Genomic DNA, 21,387 nt, shown 5'->3' with positions numbered 1-21,387 from the left:
CTGTCCTCCTGTTCTCTGGTTACTACTGAACATTTCTGCCAAGTCTATGATTAAAGTTGGTACAAGCGACATACCCGTGCTCTGGTGGTACTGCTATTAGGTCCGAAACATACCCGTTTCAACGTGCACTTTACTGAGCTTTAACAGCTTGCAACTTTTTGTGTCATATTTTGAAATTTTGGTCAGCTTTTCAGGAGCTGTGGTCATAAAAGCTGCTGTGAAGTGGTGATCTAAAATGAGTCCCCCTCAAAAAAAACATGCAATGTTGCACACGCCTACAAACTGATACCCCTGGGCCAAGATGTAGGGTTAGTGTTCGTATCACAAAATGACTCTCAGACCTAGCTACACCTCAGAGAACATCAGTTTGAAGCATGCACAGCAAATGTTGAGCTTCGCATCCGTACATGACCCCATGTTGTGTAGCTGAAGCACAAATGGCTATAGGCGATTATTAGATATGGAAGTATGAACTTTCTCATAGCTCCTGACCTCAAACAGCTTTTCAAATTAAATCTGAACCTCGTCTCCTCCCCGTGTTTGTTAATTCTGTTGTCTGTTAAACTACCATTGTTGAACATAATCTTTGCCACATAATATGCCTCATCAACCATGCTTTCACCAGCCATTAGGACAACAGAGGCAGAGCTGGCCTCTCCCTTGAAACTGCATCCTTTGTTTATGATCTCTGCAACCCTTGTCTTTTTGCTCTCTCCTTTCATCTCCTCTTCTCCTTTCTCCATCCCGCTCTCTACCTCCATCCCCATCTTCTCCCTTTTTCCCCTCAATTATCCATGCCCCCCACTCCTCCTTAATGCCCCCTTACACCCAATCTTCCTCTCCTTTTCTTCTTTATCCTCTCTCCATTTCTTGTTTTGTATGCAAGCCCCAAGGGAGAGAAATGGGTGAAAAGCACTCTCTCTGCACCACTGTCACAAAAGACTGGTGAGTCATCGCCACTTATGTTCCTGTCTCCCTCCTCCCACAAAAAACACACATATACAGGAAAAACACTCCAATTACTCCTTACCTGCCGCGCACTTACAGGAAGACGCGTACAGACACACACATCTGTGAGTGCGCTGGCACACGGAACACACACACCATTTAGAGACACACAATCATGTACACACACCCGCACACATACATTCCACAGCTCTTCAAAAAGACCCTGAAATTAAAACCCAAGTCACATAATTTAGTTATAATTGTGCTTGAAAATGGTATTCATTGGTGTGTGCTGCCTGTCACGTCTTACAGGATTATGTGGAGTATGAATAGTGGAAACTCGTGTCAGAAGAAGTTAACATACAGGGCTGGAGAGCTGAATAGAGAACTGCTCGTGCAAGAGATGCTCCTGGACTTGGGGAGACTAAATGAAATGAGTGATGGACAAAATAGACAAAGGAGAGGGGAAAAGAGAGGAAGACAGAAATTCCCGGGGGCAGTGATGTGGCTTGGGTATTGTTTATCCACCGACAGTTTATGAGCCACAAAGCAAATGCTCTTCCTCCATCTGCTGGAGGAATGAGTCACTTACAATGCAGTCGTGTTGCTGTTGTGCGCACAAGATGGCAGTCCTGAATGAACACGATGTACAGAATGACACACACTGAGCTGCAGCTGACCCAAAACTGTTGGAGACATTTTGTAGTCATCCATTTTTTACTCTGTGTGATGGCTGTCTATCCATCTATCTATCATCTATCCATCCAGCTTGTCCTACAAAGAGAAATATTATTGGTAAAATGTAGCTAAAGTATCAAAGGTAAAAGTGCACATTGGGCTTCACAATGGCTCCTTTCACATGGTAAGAGGCTATGATGCATCATATTTAAAGAGGTAATAATATGTTCTGTGTGGTAAATATTAATCTGTAAATGAATCAGTACCTATAGCCTGCAGATAGCAGACACTCTGTGACAGCCTGTGACTGTCAGTGCTCCTCCTGCTGTCTGGTGTTCTTCCCTCTGCAGGTTTCCTGCAGGTACAGATGGGCGGAGCTATCTAACCCGGTTTCTTGCACCTGAGCAGACTTGGCACAAGTGGCCACATTCTCACTCTCACCATGATCACCTTCTACTCTTTTGGTTTGGTTTTCCTGTTTGTTTTGCCACACACGCATTAAGCACGGCAGCCACCAATGACTTACAGACAACACATTCATTTATTTATGATATAAAATGACTGTAAGACCTGTGTGGCCTCTTATATCTATATATCTTTGCTAACTTGCTAGCTAGTTTAACAGTTCATTTTGAATGTTTTTGGTTTTTCAATGAAACAGTGTAGAGCTGCAACTAAGGATCACTTTCATTGTTAGAATCTGGTGATTGGTTTCTCAATTATCTTTTTACTGTTTCCTCTATGAAATGTCAAAAAAAAAAAAAAAAAGTTTACTAAAGCACAAGCTGAGGTCTTCACACTGTTTATTTTGTTTTAAGTGACTGTTAACTATCACATGAGAAAATCTGAAAATCCTCACAGTTGACATGCTGGAACAGGTGAACATTTAGAAGAGAAAAGATAAGCAAAAAAGAAATTTTGCTGAGAAATGACAAATGATTAATCGATTATCATTTTTCAGTAATTTCAGCTCTAAACCAGTCAATGACTCTAAGGCACGCAGCACACATAACATACAAAACAGAAAAGTTATGGAAAAATGAAGATCACATGGTCATTAAACATTCATCATGACATTTCTGAGTGTCAAAAGATGTATTCAATCAACGAGTTTCTGTATCAACAAGACAAATGTAATTGTGCTTCTAATAAATGTTATGTTCTTGGGATGTGGGAGTGATGTGTATGGAGTTGACAAACAGTTTCTAGCATCTCAATGTGCAGAATTTGTGTTCAATATTGGTCTTAACAGCCTTGTTTCTGTCAAAACAGACTCCACCACAGAGACATCAGAGCCCTCACCTGATTACTCTTGACAGAAACCTGCTTGTGAGCTATTCAGACACATCAAATATTGAAAGCCTGGAGTTTCCGTTTCACACACAGGGAGGGAGGGGAGACGGCAGAGACGCAGACAGAGGAAGAGGGGAGGACACACAGGGGCAGAGGAGGAGAGGGAAAAGTCAAAGAACGGTGGGATTAAGAGGAAATAACACATCAGGCACCCTGGGAGGGAGACACATGAGCAGGGATGGAGGGAGAGAGGGAGGCACAGGGAGAGAGCACCCAAAGGTAAGGCAAGGAGAGCCTGAATGTTTAAATCAGGTGCTCGTCTTCAGTGTAACAGTAGGAGGCTGGAGCGGTGTAATCAGCTGAAGATTGATTGGCTGATAACCTTCTAGTCAGGAGTTAGGAGGGCATGTTTTTTAATTCTGCTCCTTCTCTCTCAAACCTCAGTGGGACGACTTCGACCCAGGCCGACACACTGACTCAGAGCTGTGGCGAGGAGAGCGACGGGCCCCGAAACCTCCAGGAAGCAGAGGCTGACAGTGGGGCCTGCAATGGAGAGGTAGAGCCCAGTCAGGTCAGATTTATGATATATACTTAATGTTCACATCCGTCAGAGTTCATTCATGCTCACTGGGGAACATCCACACTACTTTGTGCTCATGATTTTGGTGTGTCCCTTGGTTGTATGAAGGTTGGGGAGGATCTATGTATCAATGATGCAGAGACCTCACCACAGGAGACTCTGACAGCCACAAACACACAGGACGATGCTCAGTGCCGCTCATTGTCTCCCCTGCCAACAGAGGAAGAGTTGACCCCCCCTTCAGTGTCATCTCATCCCTCCAGCACACAGAGTAAGTCAGACACACACACGGCTGATATATGGGGCCTTGTTTTGTGTCTGTATCCAGCACATGCTCATGTGAGGCTATCTGCTCAATGAAAACTGTGTTACCATTAAAGCTGGTGTTGTACTTTTGTGTTTGTGTCTGCACAGATCGCCCGTCTGAACCCTGCTGGTACTGCCTGAGGTCTCTCGACTCAGAGTATCGTCCTGAAACTCGTACACAGGTTTCAACATTTGTGACTAAACACGCTGTTTCACCGAGACAGAGCTGGTCAGAAATGTTGAGAAGTGGCAAAGCTCTTTCTCATAACAGCCGTGTGAACAGCAAATCTACCATTTTAACATTCATTTGTATTAATTCAGCACTTCTACAAAAGAAATAGTTTTGTCACTTAGTTATGTGGGACGTGTATCACCTGGAGTTAATGGTTTCAATAAAATGCTTTAAAAGGTCAACAAGTTCTAAAATATAGAGTTAAAAGCCCAGTGACGAGAATACAGATGACAGTAAAATGTACAAGGTCTACAAGATAAATTTTTTTATGTAATATTAGTCATACGTTTGGCAATGATATACTATGATATACTGTATATGGAGGACATGTATTATGCACAAGTTCAAACATTTGCACAAATCTTGCAGAGCTTCAAGGGTGCAGAAAGACATTTGAATTAAAACTGTTTTAATTGTCAAGGCTTTGCCACTTTACAGAGGCACAGAGGAAACTCTGCTGAAACTCTGATGATCTTCTTTTGCATTCTCTACCAAAAGCAATTTTTCCATTAGAACATGATGTGATTTCTTTTGATGGCAACACAATGAAAGTCAGATAATTCTCTTAAGTCAAGACTCTTTAAGCTGGAACAGTCAATATCGAGACTTTAATGCATGCCAGTATCTGAGTGTAAGGCGCGCTGTCATGAGTTCAATATATCTCAGTGAAATCATCATTATTTGTTCGTTCAGTGTCTGTGGAGCAGCTCCAGCATGTGTCATCACTTGCACTCTGTCTCTTTGCTAAAGACTCTAATTCACATCTCACAGCTGAGGTATAAAACATGCTGTACATGTCTATTTAAGGGCAGATCTTCCCTTTATGGTAACGCACCTCTCCCCTGTTGCTGTGTTGCAGGAAGAATCAGATCCTTTGTCACCACTGCCCTCCAGTGGCCACAAAGTGAGCTACCAGACAGACCCTCGACCTCACTTTGGCGTAGCTTGGTCCTCCCGCTCCACATGTCGCCCCCTGTGGGGCAGCGAGGGGCCCTGCTGGGGCCAAAGAAACCAGGAAGTGCCCGATCAGACACACACCTGCCCTCACTGCCATCTGGAGCTGCCCCCTGACACACTGCGTTGGCATGAGGTTGGTGCAGACACTTGTAAACACACACAGAGACATAAATAGAGACAAGCTCACCGTTTCCAACAAACATACCACAGCTTATGTCACTCTGTTTACTAGAGAGCCTCTGACTGTTTCCCTTCTTCCTGCACAGGCTAAGTGTCTACTGTTTGAAGGCCTGAGGAACTTAAAGAAATGAATGGAGTCATCACCGGAGAAAAAATGTCGCTTGTGCTTATTAAATAACGCTGCTCTTCACTCTCTGTATGAATGCTCTCAGGAAAAACGTTGCTCCTGGAAGTTATGTGCAATATCTGTTTCTGCTAGTACACAGCTGTCTGTTCACACCTCAGCTTAGCCATGTTCATTTCTTATTTCATTTGGAGCTCATGTTTTACTTCTGGGATATTTTTAATGATGCGTTAATACAAATAAACTGCATGTGTACAAAATCAGTCTGTCTTTTTAAATATTAAATTAAATGCTTGGAGAGAAAAACACAGTTTTTACAGACAGAGAGGAAACCTACTTTGAGATTAGTGAGGTTTTATATTGAAATTATAAACTCAGGAAGTATTTTAACTTTTCTCTCTTTTTTTGCTGGTCACATCCCTTTATGTTCTTTCTTCTTCTTCTCCAAACACTGTCATTGTTTGTGTTTTTAAATTGTTTGTTCTAATAAGGCATCCTTTATAAAGTGCTTATAAGTTGTAGCTTATGGCTTTATTAATGGTACATAAGTTAAAAATGTTTTATAAATTAATAATGAGTCTTATTAATGACACCCAGGTCATGGTTTGTGACATGGGTGCTCAGGCTTCTGCCATTAGAGCCCCTATGCAACTCTCTTTTCATAATTGTGTCTGCTGTTTTTATTTTTATTTTGTAAAACACTTTATAACATTGTTAAGTGTGATCAAATAAAGTTTAGGGAAATTACTATGGAAAAAGCTGTTACTTACAACTTAGAAAACCTTTATAAAGGAGGCCTTATGAGACAGTGGTACCCGCTGTTTTTATGTGACAATTAAACTTTGTGTGTTTTCGTGTTTGCAAACCAGCTTTCTTGGATATTGGATATATCAATTCAATAATATCAGTTTCATTCCAGTAGAGTATTTTTAACTGACTTGACTGCAGAACTGAACTGAGAACTGAGTTCTTGTGATGGCACATTAGGACCCAACAGATCATTCTACTGCAGGTTCATCCTGAGTCATTTTTTACATATTCACTTAAACCCAAAGTGAGATAAGCCTCTCACACAGACAGCTGTATTCACTGACAGCCACAGTGAAAAAACAAGCTGCAGGGGTCGCTCCTGAACACTTAAACCATACTATCAGGGTGTGCAGCCCTGGGATTATTGAAACAAAAATGGATGAGGAGTTTGTTCCATTGCAAAACAGAGAAGACAGAACTCCGGAAGGAGGTTCTGGTGGAGAAGCCGACTCAGATGTTATTGATGAAGGTCGTGAGTGTAGCTCAGACAGGGCGAGCGACTGGGGGTCACTTCCTGATGTGTGCTTGAGGCATGTGTTCAGGTTTCTTCCTGACCATGATCGCGGGAATGCAGGCCTGGTTTGCCATCACCGGCACCATGTCATGCACTCTCCCTCTCTCTGGCGCTCCTGCTTCTTCTACGTCAGTGGCCGTCTGTCCAGTTACAGGGAGTCTGAATACCTCCATGCTGTGGCCTATGTCCGCGTGTGTGTCCACCATACAGGCTCTCAGCAGCACACCAACTGGAGCGAGTCATCAGCAGGCTGTTGTCTGAACTTATCAGGTAAAGGAGTGTGTTTCCTGAGGGTCCAACACATAATTCAGCACCTCAATGAATCGCCCCACTCTTAGACTGTAACTGACAACTTCACAAACTGAACATTATTGTATCGACAGAGTTAATGCTCCACTGCGGTCCTTTTCCTTCATGAGGCTGGAGCTGGACCGGACCTCTTAGACTTCAGGCCTCAGGATCTCTTTAGTAAACTGCCTGATTCGCTTCCTCAACAGAAGAGCCTCAAAGCTCACCTCTGTTTGTTTAAAAGGGATGCAAAACTGCACCGCCCTGTGTCACCTGCAAGGCCTCACCCACCTGAGCCTGAGCTACTCCTGACTGTCAGACGAGCTGCTAACTGCTCTCCAGTAAAGACACAGTGGACGGAGGCGACGCTCCAGTCGAGATGACACCACCTGGAGAACATTTTCACTGCACTGCACTTTGAATGAGCCACATCAACAGGTAAGCAAGAAATAAACAGATTACTGGACTATCCCCAACTAAAACCGCTTAGCTGCTTACTTAGATGGCTGAAGTGTGATGGCACTGAAGGCCATCTTTGAAAAATCATAGATGTCAGCTTTGGGGAACTGAGTGTAAGGACACACACAGAAACCTAAAGTGAAATGTTCCTCTTGGCAAGATAATAGTGTAGGTGCTGTGAGATTAGTGTAAAAGTCTTGGATATGACAGCATGCTGAAATAGCTAAAAAAGTGAAGAAAAAAAGATAAAATGCCGTCAGTGAAAATGAATCTCCCTCAGGTTTCCTTTGTTCATTTCTGTCTCTGCTTCATCTTCTCTGTCAAGCTGGTGTCTGGTGGCTCATGGGCAACTTTGGCATGAAGCTGCCGAGACCTGAAAGTCAAGCTCAGGGTGGACCAAGTCATCAACGCTAACTGGCTTGCAAGGATACTGCTGCCTGAGATTCCCCTGACAGGATACACCATGACAGCTCTCTATTCCCCCGACGAAACCTGGAGCGCCAAGCCTCCCCTGCGTAACATGCTGCCTCGGTTCAGACGCAGTCTTCAGGTCAGGGTGCTGAGCAGGCAGCATCACAGAGTGCAAAGTGTAGAAGTGATCGTGTCACATTACATGAAATATAATTCAGGCTAAAGGTTGTTCTTCTGTTGCCACTATGAGTTTGTCATTTGTGGTTTTTGAAATGTCTCTAATAAATATTTTGGATGGAGCCGGTACAGTAAAAAAGCTACTAAGTGGACCTGCACTTAACATTTTTTGTGTCATACTGTATACCGCCAAATCTGGCTGGACTGATTAGTGAAAAAGCTACAATAGTTTCCATTATGGGCCTTTGGGCAGTATGTTAATGCCTACTGTTGCTTTATTGATTTTGGCGAGTAGATTCAGCAACAGTGTTATGTCACAGTTTGTCATCTGTGAAGTAAACAGAGGGATTAAATTGTGTGTATACCTCACAGTACATATTGAGGTAGTTATATTGAATTACAAGTTATGTGAAGAGCAACGAACATGGCAGGAAACAGTGCTGTGGTGAAAAACCAAATGAACTTCAATCCAGTTTGTCGGCTGCATTAAAACGATGTGACTGTCTGTCTGTAGTATCTGACCCTGGACCTGAGCAACTGCAGTGAATCACTGGATGAGGAGCTGCTGGAGCTGGTTAAAGTGTGTGAGTGTCTGGAGCAGCTGAAAGTCTGGGCTTTTTTGGAAGTCAGTACCGTGGAGAGGCTGCTGCACGTCAGACTGACACAAAGGAGCTTACTCAACAAGATCAGAGTGAGGAGAAAAGATTGATACTGCCTGAATCTGCACATGTGCTCAGATGTGCATACGTACCGTGATAACATCTGTTTTGATCATCCAATCTTCGAGGTGAGAATCTACCCAGTAAATGACGACACCGGAGAGCAGGAAGACCAGCTGGAGGAAGTACTGTCTTCCCACCTGCATCTCCCTCCTGAGCTGGAGTTTTACGCCGTCATTTACCCCCTTGTTGATCCCTGAACGCACGCAAAGCTGACAGCCCCCCCCCCCCAAACAACAGACTGCTGCATGAAATTCATCTGTTTTACAATAACTGGTCATTTTAGTTTGGAGGTCTGACACTGACTGACTCTCTGTTCCTGTCTATGTTTTTCTCAAGGGGTGGGGGTTGTGGGTGTGTGTGGAAACACTGACCTACTTTCATTGTAACGGGTGATGGGGGGGAGGTAGAGTGTGCGTGTGTGCACGCGCTCTGGCGTGGTGAGAGCACTATTTAAGGAAACAGGGATTAAGAGGCAACAGCCATACACTAAATTCTTGATTGCCTGGCTCGTGACAAGGGACAAGGGAGTTAAGTCTTTTGTATTGTTTTAATCTTATCCATTTAATTTCCTCTAATTATTATTATTACGATATTCTGTGGCTCTGGGAATAGTAGAATCCGTGTAAATCACTGTATTACGATACCTCAATATCCATCCATTAATGCATACTTGTACTCACATACTATACATACCTATACTTGAGTATATATTGAACAAACAGTTAATTCCTTTCTAATCTGAACCCTATCTATCTATCTATCCATCTATCTATCTATCTATCTATCTGATATTGGTGGGAAGTGTTGTGGATTATTATAGTACTTGACAGTCAGACTATATGATTCGCCACATCAGTTACAGCATCGTCCACGCCATTGGTCGCCAAATATCATGCATAGTCACATGACAGAAGTAAAGGCATTAGGCAGCATGGTGAGCCAATGGCCTGCCCCATCACCTGACCGCTATTTGAATATTGATGCTCCCTCAGCCGTCACAGTGGTCCGCCTCCCTGTGTTGTGTTGTTGTTGTGTGACATTGTTCATCCACACTCAGCCCAGACGAGCAAAATGTCCTCACTGCTGAAGCCGTTTTCGGTGTGTGAGGGGCCGTGCGAGAGCTGCGGTGTCAGGAGAGGATGCCAGAGCTCCGCTTCCCATCAGCAGCCTCCATCCCGGCGTCTGGCCGCCGCTGCCGCCGCGGCGGGGCTGGGCTCTTTGCCGGTCCACCAGCGGTCGTACGCGGCGAGGAGAAACCTGGCGGCTGCTGCGGTCGGAGGGAGGAAAATCACGCATCCTGGAAAGGCCATCCTTGCAGGTTGATTTTGCGATGCAAATTTTCACCCCGCAGATTTCCCCCTTCATAGTCGCCCATTGATTTCTGCACAGCGCAGTCTAATCGCAGTCTGTCGCACATTAAGGCTACCCATGCAGAAGTGGGTCAAAACACAGTCAGCCGGCAGGGATGCTACAACAGTTGCATGATGTAGGTGCATGTTTTTGCTCTTTTATTTATTATTGCACACACTCACATTTTATTCCTTTGAATAAATCTAGAAACATCTTTAAAGCTGCTGACAGCTTGATGCTGCATATTGAATAGAGGCAGATATACATCCAGGAGCCCTCGGCAGTTATTTCCAGCTCAATACAGGCTCTGCTGTGTAATTGCATCACATTTGATTAAAACACAAAGATACACCAGGAACGATCTAGCATCAGCAACTCCCAGCAATCAGTCCATCTCATCTTAATTATGCTGAAACTGTTCCTCCTCACAGAACATTCAAGAACAGTCCCGCATAGCGAGTCAACAAATCTCCACAGCAGTGTTTCTCTCCTTTCCTCCCTCCTAACTCAGGTGGCATTGCAGGAGGAATCGAGATCTGTATCACCTTCCCCACAGAATATGTCAAGACCCAGCTGCAGCTGGACGAGAGAGCCAACCCGCCGCGGTACAGAGGGATCGGTAGGTCACTGGGACATGTGTGACTGCCTGCTGGCTGCAGGTTTGTGTGGTGGGCTTCTGCTGGGTTACTAACTCCTGGATGCTCTGTGTGTGTGTGTGTGTGTGTGTGTGTGTGTGTGTGTGTGTGTGCAGGTGACTGTGTGAAGCTGACTGTGCAGGATCACGGGCTTAGAGGGTTGTATCGAGGTCTCAGCTCCCTGCTCTATGGATCAATACCCAAGTCTGCAGTGAGGTGACGATGCACACATACAGTAGCCTTTACTTGACAGATTTAATGCTTTTTAGCCTAAAAATGGAGAGGGAATGAAAACGGAAAGAGAAATCCATGTTTGCCACTTGCATCCTGTAGGTTGATCACATCACAGATCGTCAGGGTTGTAACCTTTAAATGAATTAACAGTTGAGTGATGTCAAAGCAGTGACACAGCATTTCTTGGTACTTAAGTCAAAGGCAATCAAATTTTTAGGACTGCAACTAATTCATATTTTCAAGATCGTTAATCTGCACATTATTTCCTCAAATTATAAAGTAATTGTCAGGTCTATGAAACATGAGACAGTAATAACTAACCAATTCATCAACTGTGCTGCTGCTACTCACAAAACTCACTGGAGCTGGTTTAGTGATGCTACCATCAAGTCAGCTGTTTGGAGCCAGAAAATTCTACTTTGGTCAATGAAGAAACTATGAATTTCAGTGGAATCCATCACACAAATGTTCCCCTGTCTGTTTATTTTGACCTTGTTATTCTCGAACGTATCACCTTCCCATCAGGTTTGGCACGTTCGAGATGCTCAGCAACCCAATGCGAGATGCCACGGGTCGGCTAGACAACACGCGGAGCCTGGTGTGCGGTTTAGGAGCAGGCATAGCAGAGGCCATCGTGGTCGTCTGCCCCATGGAGACACTGAAGGTCAGTTACACATTTCTTCTCCTGTAGGAATCCCGTTCCATTTCTGTTTTTATCAACGCTGCTCTGAATGAACAACGGGCAGATGAAATCTTCCCTCGTCCTCCAGGTGAAGATGATCCATGACCAGTGTTCCCTCAGACCTCGCTACAGAGGCTTCTTTCACGGACTCAGTGAGATCATCAGAGAACAGGGTAAGACAGCAGGATGTGTCCAGGGTCACTTTGGCTACTGGTCATCAGAACTAAGCTCGGAATGACCAGTATGCGTGCGTGTGGTTTGAACTCTGTGATGGAACACAGCCTGTTTGACTCATTTAGGTGTGAGGGGGACGTATCAAGGTCTGACAGCGACTGTGCTGAAACAAGGAACCAATCAGGCCATCCGATTCTATGTGATGAACCTGCTGCGCAATTGGTACAAAGGTGAGAAAGCCTTTTTACCGCAAAGCAAAATCCAACGTTCCTGTCCTCTGTCCAGTTGATTGATGCGTTTTCCTTCTTTGTCCTTCCACTCTCCGCGCAAACCTAACTTTTGGATTTGGCCTCTGAGGTGACGATCCCAGACAAGAAATGCACCCCATCGTCACAGCGATGTTTGGAGCGACAGCAGGAGCTGCCAGTGTCTTTGGAAATACGCCTCTGGATGTTGTGAAGACCAGGATGCAGGTAGGAAATACACCCTGTGATAATTGCTGTCATCAGGTTTGATGTTTTTAAGACACAGTTTTTCTTCGGTAGGGATTGGAGGCCCACCGCTACAAAAACACGGTGGACTGTGCCTTCCAGATCTTGAAGCATGAAGGCCCTCAGGCGTGAGTTGACCCTGATCCTGCTCCTGATGCATGCTGGTTAGCTTTCTCTAGTACAGACAAGACATCTAACCTCATCTAATTTCATCCTCACTGCAGCTTCTACAAAGGGACAGTTCCCAGGCTTGGCCGCGTGTGTTTGGACGTGGCTATAGTTTTCGTCATCTACGAGGAGGTGGTCAAACTACTCAACGATGTGTGGAAGACCCAGTAGACGGACGGCGACTGAGGACCAGAGGAAAGCACAGACCAGTGCCTCATGCTACGCACAACTGAACACCTCTATTCTACTTCATACTAGCTCTCTGCATCGCCCTGAGCTGATGACATCTCATCCGTACCAGTTTCCACTCTGTGACTTTCAGTGAATGATTTGCAGGACGTATCCTGAACATGGTTTAAAAAAAGGGGGAGGGAGAGTGGCTGGTGGCACAAAACAGCTCAGTTTTTCTCCTCCCTCTCTCTAGTGGTCAGACTTAGGAATCAAGAGGGATTCTTTTATTTTGAAGGACAGTAAAAGGCAAAGTGAAATGCAGACATGTTATTCTGTGCGTCTGACCCGACTTTTAGACTCACTTTCTTGAGTCTTAATACCAGAAACTAGTGTATTTAGAGAAGAAACAGATGTATTATTAACCAAAGGTTCAAACTAAGGAGGAAAAATTAACTTGAGTAGGTTAAAAAAGGGATATGACGTACATCTGATGTTTTAGCTTTCTATGACTGTTGTTACCGTACATGTTGTAGAGTGAATACTTTGTACTGAAACCATAAATGTGTCTTTTGATTCACTGAGTACTTACTATACTGACTGAAGAACAGAGACGCTACTGGATGCAAACAAGCTCGCCGCAGTACTTTAAAATGTCCGTGCAGTACTTCAACACATCTCGGTGTTGTAATTGCTTACTTGACTGTGCTTGTGGTGTCATTGTACTAAAACAGTTCACAGTATTTCCTCGCTGGTGACGAACCTTAGATACTGTTCATTGTGCGTTTTATGGCCGCTGCTGATAAACAAAGAGTATGGCTGCATGAATCTTGATGTAGCATCTGGTCCTGTTAACACTCTAAAAGCCGCTCGCGGGCTTGTTGAGGCTGCACCAACTGGTCTGGAGTCAGTGCCTCTCCTGCAGGGTGCTTTCAGGGTGTTAACAAGTTAAGCACATGTTGTAGGAAACATCCATATGTAGCATAATCTTCACATGCAGTCTTAAGAGTAGGAGATGACAGTCGGTTTATGAACAGAAGTTAATGAGCTCAATGTTGCCATTCTGGAGAAAACAACATTTTCAAAATCAGACAAGAATGTGACGGCTTTGCAGCGATGCTTTGCTCAGTCAGGCTGCTGTTTTCAAGCAGGTGCAGCCTGAAGTATGAAAGTGAATCCACTCCTACTTGAGATGAACATGTAAACATGTCTGTCTGCAGTATGTAAGCCATACGACTTCAATGCGCTTGAGCCTTTGGTGGTTTTCTTGTGCTTGTTGATTCACTCATCAAACTGTCCTCTAGTCAGATATTATGTCACTTTAACATTCTTTGTTTACCTCAAAATAACCTGCTTCATAAGCTTTTTGTATGCTGATGAAAGTGTGTGTTAGCCATCTTTAAATGCACTCATTCTTGTCTAATATAGTGTTTACACCTGCTGAATGACATTACGGGGACACTGGATATGTCAGAGGTTCGATAGGACAAGTGACTAGTCTTTAAGCAAGGTTTGGTTTTGATGGACCTGGTTGCACCACACAGCCTTGCACAGAAGCCTTTTACTCCTCTTTGACAAACTACTTCAGTAGAATCCAATGTAATCCCTGATAGGAGCAAATCTTTATTACATTTTAGACCACAAGCAAGTGGATATTGTTTAACCTTTATGTCTCAACCGGTTTGTTTTCATTACTGACGCACATTTTCACGGTTTGGACTTTGTGTTTATGCTTTGCAGCTTTTCATGAACAGGCCGACAGCCCATGTACCTTCATCATACAGCATATGAGATTTGATTTGTTCACATTTCAGAGGGTGGATATATGTTGGTATGATGTCAGAAAAAGGTGTTGTTAACAAACGTCAATGCTCCAAGTATGATTTACATGATTAGATGTGTGAGAGGTATTTGGACATGACATGGTTTCACTGGTTTCAATAAATTTGGAATTAATAAACCTGATCTGTGTGACTCTGGAAATGTGTGTTAAGACATCAGATGAACAAAACTAAGTCATTCAGATGTAGATTTCATCATTTAAAAGACTTGAGTCAAACACAGTTTCCTTTGTTGTGCTGTAAGTGTTTATTCATATTAAATATTTACAAAGCCACTTGTATACAGGAAGTAAAAACAGGTTAATCTAACCTGAATGGTGAACCGGTTTTTTTGCCCTCAGTGGGACGAAAATCAGAGTTCAGTGCTGGTGACACTTGGAATATCAGCAGGCTGAAGCTTTGCTGATTGCAGGTCAGAGGAGATTAAAGGCTGAAGGAGCAGGGCGAGCGCGGTCAGCTTTAACATCACAGAGGAAGGTATTAGTGCTCCCACCTGTTGCCTCGCCGGTCCACCTGTCACCTGCAGGGTAGACTTTGTCTAGTAAGGCTGAAGGTGAAGGAGGGGACACACATGCTGCTGAAGAATACTTAAGTTTTCCTCATGTTTCGCTAAATCTTGTGCATCTCATTCATTTCTTTAGAATATAGTCTGCAGTCAGACTTTGAAGCATGTGGTTATGTATTCATTTTTAGATAACCTTGTTTGTAGTTTCTCCATATGGCATAATTCTATAATAAGGCTTTAAACTGAGGAGGAAGTTCTTTCCATGAGAGTGCTCTGGATGCGCACAAAACAAGTCGTACGTGAATAGAAACTCTTTCATGTTGAGCTCTGAGATGCTCACTCAGTGCAGCTTCTAGTTGTAATGATCTCAATGGATGGACGTTCTGATTTTACCTTCCTGCTCTGCTAAACACTGTTTCAGTGTTACATCGTTAATATTCCCACATGGGTCTCAAACCTGCGTCATGGGCGGACCAGAGTTCCTTGACACAATGCAATTGTTGACAGACAGTGTAATGAAGCCAAATGGGGGATTAGGCACAGTCTAGCCACCCTCGCTCCAGCTGTCAGGCTTCTTGACAGTAGATGTGAAATCCTCTGCCGAAGTTAGGAAAGAGGAAGATGCATGTAGGTGTGGTTATCTTCTCCATCTGGAAATACAATACAAGGTAAGAGGGTTAGGAAAGAGGAAACACTGGTTTTTAACTTTAACTAAAGCGGGAACTTTCCTCAGAGACTAGGAAACTTTAGAGGAACTCAGCTTGTTTCCACCGCACGGACCAGCGTCTAAATTAAGTTCCAGGGACTTATTTTACCCTCCAACATGTCTGTGCTCGGTGAGTAGTACTTTCCAAGAGTACAGGAACTTGTGGGGGTGGGGTTTTGTGGCACTGAACATTTCTAATTGGTTGAGTACTCAAAGCATTTTAGTTCAGTCGCCAATTCTAAAACCCTGCAGCTGGAAAGAAGTTTGTTTTTTTGTTCGCTGTGCTTCAACACATCAATGAACATGGAGTTACAGGTGAAAACATACTACAGATGGACCGATGACAATCAGTGTCATCACTGTTGTACGTATGTCCAAAAATGATGCGTAAAAATGGCCATGGCTTTGTCATATGTCAGTGGAGTAATCTGCCTAATGTTGCTGGTCTTTAGGCTGCTTGAAAAGAGGTTTCTTGGACTAAAAGTTCCAGGCACTTAAGGTGGAACCAGAAATGATAAAGATGACTTCTTGGCATCTCACTCACATTCGGAGACATTTGTCCTTCCCGCCACTGGCCACTCTTTGTCCATCAGGACTCCAGTCCACTGCGAAAACCTGCACGTGCAAGTAAAAAGGCAATTAGACAAATAAAACATTCAATCAATGCACAACTATCAGGAAGCAGCACTTGTCTTCCCCTCACCTCATCAGCGTGGCCAGGTAGGTCCATGTTAAGCTTCCCGGTCTTGATGTCCCAAACTTTGAGCGTGCTGTCGCTGCTGCCGCTGACCAGCAGCCTGCTGTCTGCTGACCACGCCACTTGATAAACAGATCCCACATGGCCACGCAGGGACATTAAGTACCTTTGGGTCAGTGGAAAAGCAGGCAAAGACATAATTGTGGCACAAACATGCACAAATCTGAGGTCTACAACACCACCACCTGGACGACAGTGGTATTACACACAGTCAATTTCTGATTTACTGGACAACATGAGCTTTGTTGCTCTTAGTGGTTGAGAGCTTTTTCTTACTTTCCAGTGCGTCCGTCCCAGATTTTGATGGACTTGTCGAACGAGGCAGAGGCGAGGAGCCTGGTGTCTGGGGAGAAGAGCACCTCATTGACCAGGGCGCTGTGGCCGGTCAGCCTGGCCAGAGGTTTCTTGTCTTCTGCAGGGTTCCACAGGAACAAGGTGAAATCATCCGAGCCAGACACCAAGCGCTCGGGAGCTGGACCCTGCAGCACAAGAACAGGAGTGAGGGTACTGACACGAGGGGCATGTATGGACTTGAACACATCAGTGCAGACAACAAACAGTACTTACTCTGACTTTATTATATCTCTGCAAAGCTTTCTCCTTCAGCTCTTCCACTGGGGGGGGGGGGGACAAAATGCAATGTTACATGCAAACATCCCCTTCAAACTGAAGCCAGACAGCCTCCTCTAGTAGCACTGTATCCCATACGAAAGTGACACGATCCTTACATGATCCAGTGAGGTCCTGAGGGTTGACGGTGGCAGATGCGGGTTCAAAAGCTCCAGTGCGCAGGACGTAATCTGTGCTGAGAGCCAGTGTGTTCACCCAGTGGGCATGACCCTGCAGAGTCCTGCACTGGACGCCCTAAACACACAAATACACACTCATTAGCTCTTTCTTTGACACACAGATGTTTCCTCCTTCCTCTCATTCTGTCTGTGGAGATCAATATTTGAATAAATATCACAGCCAAAGACACACATGCACACTTACATCTTTGGCTCTCCAGACTTTAACCGTTCTGTCCTGGGAGGACGTGTAGAGAAGTCCATCTCCCCCCCACTTCACACAGGTGACTGACTGAGTGTGTCCAGTCAGGATCTTGTCACAGCGTCCCAGCACAGTGTCCCAAATACGTATCGAGCCGTCCTTAGAGCTACTGGCTAAGTGCCGACACTCTGGGTTACTGACGGGGAGAGAGGGGGGGCAGATCAGAGTAACAGCAACAAGAGCAGAAAGTTTCAGACAGCGGGTCCCAATTCAAAGTCAAGACACACTATAGAGAGCTGAAGTCCAGCTGAGCCTCTGTTCGCACAGCTTCTCTAACTCAATACAAACTCTCATTCAGCATGCATTTTATTGTTGGGCATGTTGCTATTGTGGCTGTGAATGGGAGGCAAATATGGGAATATTGAATTAACAATTATATTTGACCCTTTGTTTTTTTTGCCTTTATCTGACAGTCAGTGCAGAGACGGACGGGAAGCATGAGGGGTACATGCAACAAAGGCCCCTCAGCTGGGAGTTGAATTGTGGATGTACTGTACTGTGCGTGGTTTGTGCCTTTCTTCAAAAAGGTAAAATAGCTGTAATTTGTAGTTTTAGGTCAGCAGTAAAATTGTCAGCAATTTCCAGAAATGAGAAAGTGATGAATTGAGCACTCACAGGTGGAGAGGTTCCCAGCAGAGCCAAGTGATCCACTTGGTGTGTCCTGTCAAAGTCTTCCCCATCTGTGAACCCGTCACTGGATCCCACAGACAGATCTACAGAAACAGCCCCACAAAACACAAATATATCACGTTCATGGTATACAGCTTAAAAATACAGATAAGACGTGTGCTTTGGGAGCTCACCTGACTGTTCTTGCACCCTGACGCCAGCTTCTTGCCGTCAGGTGACCAGGCAATGCTCAGCACCCAGTGTGTGTGTCCTGAAGTAAAGCAGAATACAGCTCATTGGTGTCTAAAACCATTAATCAGCCATTTGTATCTCGATCATGCTAAAGTGACTTTATACCTTTGGCAGTGTGATGAGGCGTCTCAGTTGTCAAATCCCAAAAACGGACTGTGGTATCGCCTGAACCGCTGGCCAGATATCTGAAACAAACCCAGAGGTGTGTCTTCGGAACAAAATTTACAGTTTCATCACGAAACCGTTGATAAATCAGAGAACAAAAATGCAGGATAAACAAAGAAAGCTGTCAGCTGCTCTGTTACTCACTTGCCGGTGGGGCTGAAAGCAGTTGAGATGACAGCCTCTGTGTGTCCCTGCAGTGTGCTGGTACAGCGGGCCACGGCTCGAACCCTGAACACAGCCTGGGGTTGGTACACCACTGGAAGAACTTGCTCTGTCTCCACCCCGAGAGCCTTCACACACGAGCCCAGACTGGACACCACCTCAGCCTCTCCACGCACAAAAAAAGCCAGTGGCACCGGCTCCTCCTACAGAGGATAACAGCAAAAAGACGAAACAAAAAATAGGAGATTTGATTTGAATTTCATATTTCAGGTTTGCATAACTTGAATGGCTGCATCTGAGAAGAAACAGAAACCAGGTCTCTGAGACATGATCTCTATGTAGGATATTTACTGTGTGTAAATATCTGAAAAGGGAATAGTGAAATCTGGTTACTTGAATACTGTAATATTAGAACCCTGTTCCCCCAAAAAGTTGTGACACTGTGTAAAATGTAAAGAGAGACAAATTGTGATAATTTGCAAACCAATGAAATTCCACATTTAATTGAAAACAGCACAAAGACAACATATCAAATGTTGAAACTGAGAAATTTCATTGTTTTTTGAAAACAATATCCTCCTTAAGAATTTGATGCCAGCAACACATTTAAAAAAAGTTCAGACGGTGGCAACAAAAGACTGGAAGGGCTGTGAAATGCTGAAAGAAAACACCTGGTGGATCATCTCACAGGTAATTAGGCTAACTGGCAGCAGGTGAGTAACATGTATAAAAAGAGCCTCCCAGAGAGGCTGAGTCTGTCTGAAGGAAAGCTGGGGAGGGGTTCATCACTCTGTGACAGACTGCTGGCAAATACCACGATGATTTAAAAATAATGTTTCTCAATGTGAAATTTGAGAATTTAGGAAATTCATTATCAACCGCACATTAAGTCATTAAAAGATTCAGAGAATCTGAAGAAAACTCTGTACACAAGTCACAAGGCCAAAAACCAATATTGGCTGGCTGTGACCTTCAGTCCTCAGATGGCACTGCGTTGAAAACAGACATGATTGTGTAGTGGACGTCAGGGCATGAGCTCAGGAACACTTCCAAAAATCAGTGTCCCAACTTCTTGGGAAACGGGCTGTACCATTGTACAATAGATATACAATGCTAACCTGTACACAAACAGACGTTTTAAAGTGAGTGTTGTGGATGTGGACAAAGTTTGGCATGACTGAAACGCCAGCTGGTTACCTTCTGTAGCAGTGCGTTGCAGACCAGCTGCAGTTTGTCTGGGGTGATGTCCAGAGGAACATCAAAAGGTGAACCCAGAACCTCCCCATCCTCGTCCTGAAACTGGATCAAAAGCCGCTCCACGTCCTCACTCGTCATCCTCTTGCTTGGTTTGAATACAGATCTAAAAAAAATAAATCACACAGATAGAGGTTTACACACATAAGACGTTTTAAGATGCCGCATCCCTTACAGCCCAAACCATAATGTTGTATTTGCATCAGAATAGATTTTGCAGAATTTTGCAAACCATCGTATTGTTAATGAATTCGAGGTGTTGTCATTTTTCAGTTTCATCATGAAGGCAACATTACAGCTAGCTAAACTAGCTGACCAAATGTCCATTATTTAACTCTCAAACCGTACGTGACAAAACAAGACAGGGAGCAACACATTGCGCAGCCATGTTTAACACTGTTATTACAAAGATTTGGACCAAATCGCACAACTTCAAACGGACTGTTTAGCGGATTACTTTTAGCTAACTTAGCCTATGTCAACCATAGTGTGTGATGTCAACCAATGAAGCTAACTCGGCTAGCCTGCTATTTGAAAGCATTTTGAGCACCTAATTCCTTTTAGCAGCGGCCGCAGGACTGTCAGATAACCGTGACTTGTTAACACAATTGTGTCCAGTTTTTATATGACACTGATTTGACACATACATGTGCTAAAAGTTTACCTTTAGCGAGGTAGCGATGTGTTACAAGTCCCCACGTGTGTGCCAACGGAGAGCCTTTAAGGAAAGATACTCAACGAAGCCAGAGATGTCATGTCAGTGAACGGACTCGCGCAATGAATTATGGGAGAGTAATGTGAAGAACGGAGGAACTGTCGTTTTGTTGCGTTGGGCTACTTTCTACTCGTCTTCACTGACAATAAGATTAATAATAATAATGATGATGATAACAATAACATATAACAATATGACCAGTCATCACTTCCGCTATGAAAATGACATATTTTGGGTTCCCTGTTATCAGTATTAGCTTTTCCAAGTGTAGCAGCATAGATGGTAAAATAAATGGTTAGCTGTAACTCATAAGTACCCAGATGACCCTAATCTGTGTCCTAAATACTTGATCTACCTCTGTAATGAACATATAGATTCAAGTTGAAAAAAAATAAAATAAATAACGGCCTTTCTTGAAACCAGATTGTCGTCTAAAATCATGTCCTCAAATCACACTTGTGTGTGCTGGACGGTGTGAAAAGTCAGAATAGTGTGATTTGTCAAAGAATATTATGATGTCATTATATAATGTGATGTCATTTTATATTATCATATGTCATAACACAGTGTGATGTCAGTAGTGTGAAATGTCATAGTTCAGTGAGATATTATAGTATGTTATCATTTGTCATATAGAGTGATGTCATTGAACACTTGCTAAAACCTTGACTTTGTGTGGTGTTACTACAAAATGCAGAGTTACTGGTTATGGACCAGAATTATTGGTCATTTACATTTATTAGAACTCACTAGTAAAATGTATGATTTGAATGAATGCACCCAAATGAAT

At 43.9% G+C, this 21,387-nt stretch overlaps 3 protein-coding genes and 1 pseudogene across 3 annotated transcripts; 3 read left to right on the top strand and 1 right to left on the bottom strand.

Annotated features, from left to right (window-relative positions):
- The first annotated feature begins 3,056 nt into the window (after positions 1-3,056).
- On the top strand, positions 3,057-5,554 carry LOC143332601 (uncharacterized). Its single transcript, XM_076750230.1, has 6 exons — positions 3,057-3,198; positions 3,364-3,490; positions 3,608-3,770; positions 3,914-3,987; positions 4,897-5,127; positions 5,261-5,554. Exons 1-6 carry the CDS (start codon positions 3,158-3,160, stop codon positions 5,303-5,305), a joined length of 681 nt encoding a protein of 226 aa, XP_076606345.1. The 5' UTR covers positions 3,057-3,157; the 3' UTR covers positions 5,306-5,554.
- Positions 5,555-6,483: 929 nt separating this feature from the next.
- Positions 6,484-8,876, top strand: LOC143333103 (F-box only protein 39-like; annotated as a pseudogene).
- A 724-nt stretch (positions 8,877-9,600) lies between these two features.
- On the top strand, positions 9,601-14,546 carry slc25a1a (solute carrier family 25 member 1a). Its single transcript, XM_076751232.1, has 9 exons — positions 9,601-9,997; positions 10,541-10,648; positions 10,781-10,880; positions 11,424-11,562; positions 11,669-11,753; positions 11,880-11,984; positions 12,112-12,227; positions 12,300-12,373; positions 12,470-14,546. The coding sequence occupies exons 1-9, from the start codon at positions 9,751-9,753 to the stop codon at positions 12,582-12,584; spliced, it is 1,089 nt and encodes a 362-aa protein (XP_076607347.1). The 5' UTR covers positions 9,601-9,750; the 3' UTR covers positions 12,585-14,546.
- Positions 14,547-14,648: 102 nt separating this feature from the next.
- Positions 14,649-20,652, bottom strand: nle1 (notchless homolog 1 (Drosophila)). The gene is made up of 13 exons (XM_076749727.1): positions 20,547-20,652; positions 19,826-19,988; positions 18,611-18,831; positions 18,407-18,486; positions 18,244-18,320; positions 18,056-18,153; positions 17,384-17,576; positions 17,119-17,254; positions 16,958-17,004; positions 16,667-16,869; positions 16,337-16,496; positions 16,178-16,248; positions 14,649-15,577 (listed from the first exon to the last, which is right to left on the bottom strand). The coding sequence occupies exons 2-13, from the start codon at positions 19,961-19,963 to the stop codon at positions 15,565-15,567; spliced, it is 1,437 nt and encodes a 478-aa protein (XP_076605842.1). The 5' UTR covers positions 19,964-19,988; positions 20,547-20,652; the 3' UTR covers positions 14,649-15,564.
- Between the last annotated feature and the right edge of the window lie 735 nt (positions 20,653-21,387).

This window comes from Chaetodon auriga, chromosome 15 (genome assembly GCF_051107435.1).
Source record: "Chaetodon auriga isolate fChaAug3 chromosome 15, fChaAug3.hap1, whole genome shotgun sequence".
Lineage (NCBI taxonomy): Eukaryota > Metazoa > Chordata > Actinopteri > Chaetodontiformes > Chaetodontidae > Chaetodon > Chaetodon auriga.
Note: the sequence above shows the minus strand (reverse complement) of the source record. Positions and strands in the feature narration are given on the sequence as shown.

What these genes read in the sequence shown, in the direction of transcription:
- nle1 (XM_076749727.1), bottom strand. Translation starts at nt 19,963, where the DNA reads ATGACGAGTGAGGACGTGGAGCGGCTTTTGATCCAGTTTCAGGACGAG. An exon ending in CAGGGTGCAAGAACAGTCAG is followed by an intron (nt 18,154 to 18,243) that starts GTGAGCTCCCAA and finishes CTGTTTCTGTAG; the next exon opens with ATCTGTCTGTGGGATCCAGT. An exon ending in TGCTGGGAACCTCTCCACCT is followed by an intron (nt 17,577 to 18,055) that starts GTGAGTGCTCAA and finishes TCTCCCCGTCAG; the next exon opens with TAACCCAGAGTGTCGGCACT.
- LOC143332601 (XM_076750230.1), top strand. Translation starts at nt 3,158, where the DNA reads ATGGAGGGAGAGAGGGAGGCACAGGGAGAGAGCACCCAAAG. An exon ending in CAGGGAGAGAGCACCCAAAG is followed by an intron (nt 3,199 to 3,363) that starts GTAAGGCAAGGA and finishes CTCAAACCTCAG; the next exon opens with TGGGACGACTTCGACCCAGG. An exon ending in GAGAGGTAGAGCCCAGTCAG is followed by an intron (nt 3,491 to 3,607) that starts GTCAGATTTATG and finishes GGTTGTATGAAG; the next exon opens with GTTGGGGAGGATCTATGTAT.
- slc25a1a (XM_076751232.1), top strand. Translation starts at nt 9,751, where the DNA reads ATGTCCTCACTGCTGAAGCCGTTTTCGGTGTGTGAGGGGCCGTGCGAG. An exon ending in GCCCCATGGAGACACTGAAG is followed by an intron (nt 11,563 to 11,668) that starts GTCAGTTACACA and finishes CTCGTCCTCCAG; the next exon opens with GTGAAGATGATCCATGACCA. An exon ending in TTGTGAAGACCAGGATGCAG is followed by an intron (nt 12,228 to 12,299) that starts GTAGGAAATACA and finishes TTTCTTCGGTAG; the next exon opens with GGATTGGAGGCCCACCGCTA.